At 47.1% G+C, this 9783-nt stretch overlaps 1 protein-coding gene across 1 annotated transcript; it reads left to right on the forward strand.

Annotated features, from left to right (window-relative positions):
- Positions 1-1016: 1016 nt before the first annotated feature.
- On the forward strand, positions 1017-9500 carry GHRH (growth hormone releasing hormone). Its single transcript, XM_056507246.1, has 7 exons — positions 1017-1164; positions 4191-4290; positions 5098-5229; positions 5904-6008; positions 6587-6724; positions 6998-7094; positions 7938-9500. The coding sequence occupies exons 2-6, from the start codon at positions 4211-4213 to the stop codon at positions 7059-7061; spliced, it is 519 nt and encodes a 172-aa protein (XP_056363221.1). The 5' UTR covers positions 1017-1164; positions 4191-4210; the 3' UTR covers positions 7062-7094; positions 7938-9500.
- Positions 9501-9783: the final 283 nt, after the last annotated feature.

Below are 9783 nucleotides of genomic sequence, written 5' to 3' on the forward strand. Positions count from 1 at the left end.
CTCAGAAATCCTCACCTCCAGTGGTTGATACAGATGATACACCTGCCTGATTTGCAAGAAGCAATGAGATGCAATAACAGAGTTAGACCATCACTGGATGCTTCTGACCTCCTGCACAAACAGGCACCCCCGTGCACCCCAGCTGCACCATCCTCCCTGCAATCTCTCTGCCACCAACAGCTGTGATGCCACTGTGGTGCTAGCTGACAGCAGGCAGACATGAGTCATCTCACCTGCTGAAGCTTCTTCCCATCATCGAGTCATGCAAGCCCTCAAACAGGACGGTCCCCATCAATTCTGGGCATTGTAAAGTCAATATGAAAAATCTGGCAGGTGGTGCTCATGCTGACATCTCATTTTGAACTCCTAACTCTCCTGGTCGTCTTGGCACGAAGGCTCTGTGTTGGTTTTAATGAGGCTTTCATAAACCTTGTTCCAGGAATGAGCACGCAGCTGCCAGAGCACGCAGCCCCCCAGGGAACAGCCCTGCCTTTTTCCAGAGCACATGAATGGAGCAGGGCCGCTCTGTGCGCTCGGTGTGAAGCTGTGATGCTGGCGAGGGGCTGAGGTGTGAACTGCGCCCCTTGTGCAGGTGTCTGTAACAAAGCACAAGGAGGAAAAGGCTGATAATCAAAAAAAAAGAAAATAGCAAAAAGATCAACTGTCCTGTTCAAGCAGGGTGAGAAAGTACTGATGGTTAATTCACTCTCATTGTGGAATAGAAGGAAAAAATGAAATTGCAGAGGAAAAGCGAAGTTTACCTAGCAAAGTGAATTTGTCATTCACTCTGCCAGATTATTGCTGTTATTTGCTCTTCACTCTCTGAGAGATAAAGCGTGCAAATGACCCTGGACTGAGGGCACAGCCCCCTCCCCGCGCGCACACACACACACAAACGGGATGCAAACACAGCCTTTGAAATTGAGGACAATAATTGATTCTCTGACGCGTGGAAGCCCACAGGACTCCTGAGGGAGCTCAGGTATAAAAGGCAGGGATGCAGCTCCCTGGCAGCCGGAGGACACGGGCAGCTCTGAGTGCCCTCCCTGCCCGGCAGAGTCCCGGAACCCAGCAGCAGCTCCAGAGAAGAAGTTGGATTTGCAGCAGGGGAAGGAACACCTGGGCAGGAGCTGCTCTAGGACGTGCTTGTTTTCTCCAGGAAAGGTAAGTGGGAGCCTCTCTCTGTACATTTAACAAGATGATGTCTATTTGGAAGTTGGAGACAATTAAATTCCACTGAAATGTGATCAAAGCTGGCAGCAGGAATGAGCTTCTCCCAGTGCTTTTGAATCGTATCAAGATTTATAGCAATATGTTTTTGTACCAACTTATAGAATGAAACAACAATTGAACTACATCATAAATGCAAACCAATGGAATTATACTACATATGAGCTTTATAAAACATGTTAGGTGATCACTAGCTGTAGCATTGTTTTTCTCTTGCTGTGTTGATGTGAGTTTCTTTTACCTTGGCAAATGAATGGTGTTTTACTCACCCAGCAATGAAACTGTGTTTGAGCCAAACCCAAGTGTGAGGAGAAACACAGCCATGTGTTACAGGTAATGCAAAGCCAGCCACGATGAGGCACTTAAAAGGATTTCTGCTTTTCAAATGCAGCATTTCAGGGTATAAAAGTTTCAGCTTTATAAAACAGCAGGCATGGCAAAAGCCTCATTTCATCTACACAGAGGTATTTTGAAGGTTGCTCAGGTTGAGGTTTCAGAAATGGCAAGAGGTAGTTACCCAGCTCTCCAACATCACTGTCACAATGCTGCTGTTCCCACTGCACAGGATGGAACAAAGCTATTGCACTTCATCTGCTGGAATAGTGCTAAAAGCTCTTCATCTTAAGGGAAATTTATTTATTAATAATTTTTTCACATACTGCCAGAATGGAAAGTGAAGATGTCCCTCACCTCAGGAGAATTTCCAAGGTGACAGTGTTTTGTAGAGCTGTCAAGCTGCCTGCACACAGGGTGACACTTCAATTTCCCAGCTTCTCCTCTGAAGTAACAGACACATCTGGGAAGGGATGTAGGACTTTCATTTCTGATTTATTCCTGAGGGAAAAAGGGAGACAAACATACTCAAAAATCTGGAAGCAGGCTGTAGCTAAGGGGGAGAAGACAAAGCAGAATAGGGGAAGAAGCACAAAGCCAGAAACAATTATTGCAAAGAAACTAGTAATAGAGAAATAGAAGAAAAGGATCTCAAACTTTCAAAAAACCGTTCTAGAGAAAAACCCAACATTAAAGAAAAGAAGCCAGAGACTGAAAGAAAGTGGTAATCAGGGCTGTATCCTGGGAAGGGGAAGCAGACAGCGCTGGGCTGAGGTTTCATTTACATTGGCACTTAACTTCTCAGCTCACACAGAAGCTTCTCTAATACTGGTTAAATCTCCTGATGGGCATTTTCTATAGATGCTGGTGCCACAGTCTGCTGGTACCCACTGATAGATGCCTTAGATAATTTCCTCTATCTAGAAAGATCTGACTTGGGATTTCCTTGAAGATACTTAGGGAAGAGGCACAGAAGAAGCATGTTTTTCCAAGTTCAAAAGAAAAAGTAAAAAAAGAAAGGGAAACAGGGGATTTGCTCTAAAAGTAGAAGTCCTGTATGTCTACCAAAGTCCTTTTTTCGTTTAAGGATTCCTTGGCCCTTTGAGGGGCCAAACTGATTCTGTAACAGAGCAGGAGGTAGGAGATGCCACCCATGAGCACAAGGAGCTTTGCAGGAGCCAGGAGCTACTGTGCTATTCCCAGGGGAAATACTGGGGCAGCTGCTGGTCCCATCTGGGATTACAACTGGAAACAGAGACTGGCTGGGAATGACTTTGTGATAAGAAACCCCATTTCTTGGAGTGACACTTTTCCCATGTCTGTCTGTGCACTTCTGACACTGCCACTAATTCTGTTACTGACTTCCCTGGTGTCAACATCACTTGTGAGACCACAGCTCCTTATCCAGCCCTCCTCTCTGTGTTGACCTGCTCTGTCCAAGCAGAACAGAGAGCTCACTAATGATGATTTCCATCGGAAATCAGAGCCTCCCTATCCGCCCATCAGTAAAACCCCCTGCTTGAAAGTTCACTTGAGCGATCAGAAGTCCAAGCAAACCTTTTCCATCTGGAAGCTGCTCCTTTTATAAGGAAGTATCATTATACATTTGGAAGAGGTTTATTTTCCCCTTCTTAGGGAGATCAAACACCTTTCTGATCTTTTCTTGTGTAAAATGAGATAGGAAACAGGGAATCTTGGTATTTTAAAGGTTTCTATCCGTATTCTTAAAGAATCTTCTTTGAGCAAAAGATCAGTGGCTTTCAATGGGAGCTCGGGAAGCACAGCATTCACTGAAATCCTACTGTTGCTGCTTGCGAGGACAAAAGCTCGGAATTCAGCCCCGAGGGTGGATGACCTCGGGCGGCTCTGCCCTGAGTCATCCTCAGCTCTCCAGCCAAGCCCAGGACAGAGGCTCAGCCCAGCTCACCTCGCACAAAAGCCGCTGCTCGGGGGCAGAGACATCTCAATCTAGCCCCTCTCCACCGAAGGAATAGTCTGTGGGTTTTTTTTGGCAAACCAAGCTCAGCACTTGCCTTTGATAAATGGCTTTGCCAGGGCTGTCTCTGTGCCAATATTACACCTCTGCCCAGGAATTTTATTTGGTTTTCCCCTTCTGTCTCCAGTCTCTGGACAGCCAGAGAACCCAGCCAGCTGCCAGGTATGGAGCTGTGCCCTGCAGGTACAGCCAGGTGAGCAGACACCTCAGGAGAGGTCCCAGGGCTGGCTGCAGATGCTCCTTTCACATTCCTGCCAACTGCTGCCCCCATCCCGGGTGCTTTCACATCCCTGCAGGTGTTCCTGGTGCTCACAGTAGCCAAAGAGAGAGCTCTCCTCCAGCCACAGCAGTGGGACAGGTCAGTGAGGGAGTCCCAAACCCTGATCAGCCCTCCCCACCCCAGGCAGGGTGATCACACACAGCCACTGCCCCAGGATCTGCCTTCCATGGGGGAGACTTTGCCACACCAAAACATCTCTGCCTCGGGGAGCACCACAACCACAGGAGCACATTTCCAGTCCCTTTGTGCTGAGAAATGAGCAGAGGAACTGAGAACACAAAGGTGGCACTTGGCCTCCCCTCCTGGCCCAGAGCACCTCACTGCCCTGGCTCAGGCTGCTCTGCATTTTAGGTGAATCCAAGGGGTGGAAGATGCTGGATAAGGCCACCCTGCTCCTGTTCCTGCATTTAGTCACATGCTCCATCTCCTCTCCTCTCTACCCAGCTCTCAGGTAAGTGCTGAGTACTTTATGCACACTCTCAATCTGCCTCATCTCTGACCTTGTGCAAAAGAAGCAGGCGCTGCCAGGACTTCTGAAAGCCAAATGAACTCTAAAGTGTTTCTAGGCCTATTTCTTTGCCCTGTCTTAATTTTTTTGGGGTATATGATTTCCAAAGAAGGCAGGCACCAAATGGAATATTCCAGCCTAAACAGTTGGGTTTAGAATTGAATGCTGGGTTCTATAAAGGGAAATCTGGCAATCTCCAGAGCAGGCAGCACTTCCAGCTCAAACTCTGATTAAAACTTTGTGGCTGCAGGGCATCTGCACTGAGGTCAGAACTGCAGATATTCTAGTACATGAAATAGGTATCTACAGATACCTATTAATATTTCAAGTATTTCCTTGTTGGGTCTCAGAAGTTGCAATACTGCTTTGTACCTCTACAAATCAACAGAAGTCCAAAATCGAGCATTGGCTTCTCTAACATGGATTTGCAATGTCCCATAGAAAATGCTTTAGCCTTGTGCAAAAGCCATGGCACAATGATACCAGAAACACTGGGATTGTGCTCAGAGATGCTGGGAGCTCAGTGAGGGGGATGTGTGTTTGAGGCAGCTTTATAAACCATCCTTTAACTGCTGGAACAGCTTCAGGGCAGTTTCTAGCTGGGGAGAGTGACAGCACTTGTGTTGCTGCTAAGATGGGATGACAAATGGAGAAAGAAAAAGCCGGAGAGCAGGGAATAATGGTTAAGAAGACTGAACCCCAGCTGGCCTCTGAGCACATCTCACAGTGTGCCTGGGGTTTCTCTTGCAGGTACAGTCCAGGGCCAGTTGCTGGCAAGGCCATGAGCTTCCAGCTGCAGCACAGCAGCTCATTGCAGAGCCATTCCCCCCTGGCAGAGAAGGAGGAGGAGGAGGGTCTGTTAACAGACCCCACTGAGAAAAGGTTTGTAGCTCACCTGCCAGCCCTGCTGCTCAAGGTGTGCTGGTTACAGTCTGCCCCCAGCCCAGGAGCAGACTGGCAGCTCAGCTAGCCCCAAACCATCACCCATGTGCAGAGCCATGTCCTGCTGTCCCCCACCAGCAAGGGCACACTGACAGGGGCAGGCTCACAGGCCCAGTGCTCCTGCAGGGAACACAATTTCCCACTGAGCTCTGGAAATCTATCTGCAGGGGTGCTAGAGCTACTCCTTTCCACCTCTGTCTGGAGATAGAGGATGGTTACTTCTGTCTGAAGCACAGAGGACTCATCCTTACAACAGTGGGACCAGCTGAGTGATTTGTGATTTTCCTGTGGATTTTCCGGAGCCTGGGTCTAACCACAGGCTAGAGATCTGCTGGAGGCTGCTGTCACCCCATCCCAGACACAGCCATCCCAGGAGGGGATGGAGCACAGGAATATCCCAGCCCAGCTCTGCCCTAGATATTTTATTTTGCCTGCTGCCCCCATGAGCTCCCTCAAATCCTTTTACCCTCCAACACTAATGCAGTCCAACCCTACAACATGTTTGCTGTGGTTACCAGCTCTGATATCAGCACTGTGACACCTGGGGTGTTGGATAATTTCTCTGGAGGGTTCACTGCCAGCTGACAGGCACATTTTGCTTCCTTTCCCTCCAGGATGCAGCGCCATGCTGATGCCATATTCACTGACAACTACCGCAAATTCCTGGGGCAGATTTCTGCCCGAAAATTCCTCCAGACCATCATTGGCAAGAGGCTCGGGTAAGCCCCAGCACCCTGCTGTCCTAGGGCTGGGACTTTATTACCCTGGGCAGTGTCTTCCATACAGCTGGCAGAAGGAGCTGCCTTTCACTGCAACAGAGGCAATCTTTCCTGCTGCTCCACATCCCTACAGTGCTGGATACCCCTAATCACAGCTATCATTAAGCAGCCTAATTAATCCTTTCCTCCAAGGCTGTAAGCATCAGATCAGCTGAGAGTTCTGCTGCAATACCAACAAGCAATAATATTTGCAGATAATATTTGCAATGATCCTTCACTGGTAGGGAACTGTTATCCCTGGCCTGGTTTGAACACAGAAAGCAGCCTCTCTAACTAGCCTCCCCTTGGCTAGTTAGATCATTGACTGGCACCAAACATGACCAACTGGTCAGATATAAGCCAGCCTAATCCATCTTCTAACAGAGGAGCAAATACAGTGACTGATTCCTTGCTGAAATTAAGCACAATGACCTTAGGCTCAGTCCCAGCAGGCTCCCTTTCTCAGCCTGAGCCAAACTTTGAGTGAGGGACAAGAAAGCATCTCAGAAACAAAGAGGTTTCTCATCTTCACCTCACAGAAGCAGCAAGAGCAGCCGAGGGAAAGGGGTGCAGGAGTTCCTGAGCAGGCGCCAGTCTGACAGCATCCTGATGGACAGCCAGTACCAGCAGCAGATGGTACTGAGGGACTTCCTGGGAGCCATCCTGCACAACCAAAGGTGGGTGGGAAGCAGTTCATCCTCTGCTCACTCCAGCAAGACACCCAGGTCCTTATTGCTGGCTGGCTTCCTGGATTAGGTGTCATTTCAGGAACAGTTAGGCGAAGAACAAGGCTGACCCCAAGCAGATAAGAACAGCCTGTCCTGAGCCAGTCTGCACCACACACAGCAGCACATCACTCTGCTGCCTTCTCAGTAATCGAGTGAAATAGTAGCAGAAAAGAGAATTTCTCTCTTGATCCCAGTTACACCACCTGTCTTTTTCCTTGACAGGCCCCAGGACATGGATAGCAGTGGGCTAGAAGGCTTTCCCAACACCCTGGCTAAGCTTATGTAAATACTTCTCCCTTTTCCATCTCCCCATGCTCTGGTGAGTACCATTCCCTGCTCAATCCTGTGCATAACTCACTGCTGCTGCACTGCTCAAGGTTTGAAGGTTCTCCTTCATCTTCCACTGCTGTCCATGAAAAAGGTGCTTCCTTGTAATTTAAGGGGGGAAAAACTCCCAATCAATTTTATCAAGTACCTAAACCCCTGCTAGTTTGAACAGACAGACCACAAGTGCTGTGAAGCTGCATGTGGATGTCTGGGAACAGGCCTGCAGCAACCCAAAGCAGCCTTGCAAAGCTATCTGAGATAGAGTGTCTGAGTGTCTAGGCCAGGTTAAAGTCTTCCTTCAGCAGCAGAACCTGTCTCTAGATCCCTGTCACATGTCAGGTTATCCCTGCACTGGACAGCAGAGGAAGTTTTACTGTTTTCTGTATCCCTCACTCCTGAAAACAATCAGCTGGAACTTGAATTGTGCTCTAAATCTTGCCAGCCCCGTGGAAATGAGAGCAGCAAACTGTCCGTCCTTGAGAATAGCTTTACTTGATCTGTTGTCCCGGGTGAAGCAACCTCATCTTACTGCCCTGTCCTACAGAAATTAAGCCTGTCCAATCCTGCCAGCACAATATAAAGGGGTGTGGAGAGATCAGTGTGCACACTGAACAAATGAAGGGCTGGGGAAGAGAGGGAGGATCAGAACTCCACATAAATCACACCTACGGATTCAGCTGGGAGAGCACAATATTCCAGCATCTCTCTTGCCATGCTTGACTTGGTTACCTTTCCACAAATAAGGTCACTCAGGAAAAGCATCCAAAGGATGAAAAAATTTCTGTGTGTGTTTATGAAGTTTTCTGGTAATTCTCTTTTCCTCTTTTCTGTCTAGAATAATTCAGAGCTCATGGACCAAACTGTACAGTGAGCCCCTCATGGAAGTGAAGACACTCCCAGATGTGAGCAGCTGGAAACTGATGCATACACTCCTCAGATCTGATCAAAAGAATGCAGTGCTGAAGCACTAAATTCACTCCAGTCTTTACAATTTAACACCCCTCTTGAAATACTGCTCTGTACTAAATCAGAAAAAAAAACCCACCTCTGTGGTTTAACTTCAGGCTGCTTTACACAGAGACTAAAACAAGTGATACACTTGTAATCCTGTGGACATTCTGTCTAGTAATTAAGGTTTCAAATCACAAAGTATAGCAAAATTTTTTGCCAAGTCATCTTTCTATCTGAGGGCCTGATTAATAAATATGAGGCCACCAAAAGGCACCTTTATGCAACTTCATAAATTGATTACAGTGTCCTCCAAATTGGTGCTGATGGCACAACCACACACAGTAAGCATCAGGGTGAGGCGACACATGAATCTACAAGTCTCCCTTGCATTGGAAACAGTGCAAACACTGCCTTGGGCTGCTGCTGCTGCCTGGCTCCCTGACACAGAGCCCTGGCAACAGAACAAATTCTGAAATGCTCAGCTGTGGTTACTGCTCAGCCTTGAGGAGCTCAAGCTGAAGTTACAGCTCTGCCAGAGCTAAAGGAGATCCCTGTGCATCAGATTGGGCTCTCACTGCTCCAGCTCCAAGTTCTGCTGAGTGCCATCCCCTGAACTCCACCCTGGCTATAGTCACAACTGTAAATGTTTTAAAAGGAGTAAGTTATTAGCCCAGTGAGATCATACAGCTACTTCTTCCCTCTCACCCCACTCTCCCTGTTGTTTGTGTAATATTTACATCTTCAGAAATGTAAATAACACCAGGATGGGGTCTGCTTTCCCATCAGCAGCAGGAAATTAGAGTCGTTCTAAATAAACCTGTCCAACAGCAGGTCAAGATGGTGCTTTTGTTGAGACCTTAGTTTCTTGATTCTGGGCCAAGAGTGAAGATGCTCCTCAAAGACAGTTGTCAAATGCACCAAGGATGACTCAAACCTGGGCTAACAAAGGCACCAGCTCCAGTACCAACACCACTACCAGGTTGGAAACACAATGATATATAAATGTGAGTTAATGCCTATCTATGAAGTCTACCCCCCTTGCACTCCAATAATTCCTTGTTAGTCTGCAGTAGTAACCATCTCATTTTTCCTCAGGTAACATGTTTTAGGATAGGAGGCTCCAGTGTGCATGGGAATTATTTCACCCTTGCACCAAATACCTACCTGTTACAGCCTCCCTCTTCAGGTTTTACAATTCCAGCACTAGGGAAGTATTACAAACCTCCCAGGAGAGGTTTTTGAGGGAGATCAGTGAAGCTGTGACAGCAGCAGGGGCACTAATGGATAACTGCTACCCTTCCAGGGGCAGGCAGCTGTCAGAGACATCCTTTTGCTTCACAGTGCAGAAATACACCAAAGAATCACCTGAATTTAAACTCTGTTAAGTGGTATTAAAGGCATATGCAAACACTGGATTGGATACTGCCAATAAAATCAAAGACCTCTCAAAAACATTTCAGAAAGTGTTTGGGTGATTAAGTCTGTGTCATTAAATGAGTGGGTGAATGCAGCTTTTTGGAAGAAAAGATACTCCTTTGGAAATTCAGATTGCTTCAAAATGAGGAAACAAAATGCTCAAACTCTGAGAGACTAAATATAAAAACAAATAAAGCAAATAAAAAATATCTGAAGAATAAGAGATCAAAACAATAAAACCAATCTTTCCTAATGCATACCCAAGGAAGTAGAAAAATCAATAGCAATACACAGAGCTTAGAGAAGATACTTCA

This window comes from Oenanthe melanoleuca, chromosome 20 (assembly GCF_029582105.1).
Source record: "Oenanthe melanoleuca isolate GR-GAL-2019-014 chromosome 20, OMel1.0, whole genome shotgun sequence".
NCBI classification, from domain to species: Eukaryota; Metazoa; Chordata; class Aves; order Passeriformes; family Muscicapidae; genus Oenanthe; species Oenanthe melanoleuca.

What these genes read in the sequence shown, in the direction of transcription:
- GHRH (XM_056507246.1), top strand. Translation starts at nt 4,211, where the DNA reads ATGCTGGATAAGGCCACCCTGCTCCTGTTCCTGCATTTAGTCACATGC. An exon ending in ACAGACCCCACTGAGAAAAG is followed by an intron (nt 5,230 to 5,903) that starts GTTTGTAGCTCA and finishes CTTTCCCTCCAG; the next exon opens with GATGCAGCGCCATGCTGATG. An exon ending in GCCATCCTGCACAACCAAAG is followed by an intron (nt 6,725 to 6,997) that starts GTGGGTGGGAAG and finishes TTTCCTTGACAG; the next exon opens with GCCCCAGGACATGGATAGCA.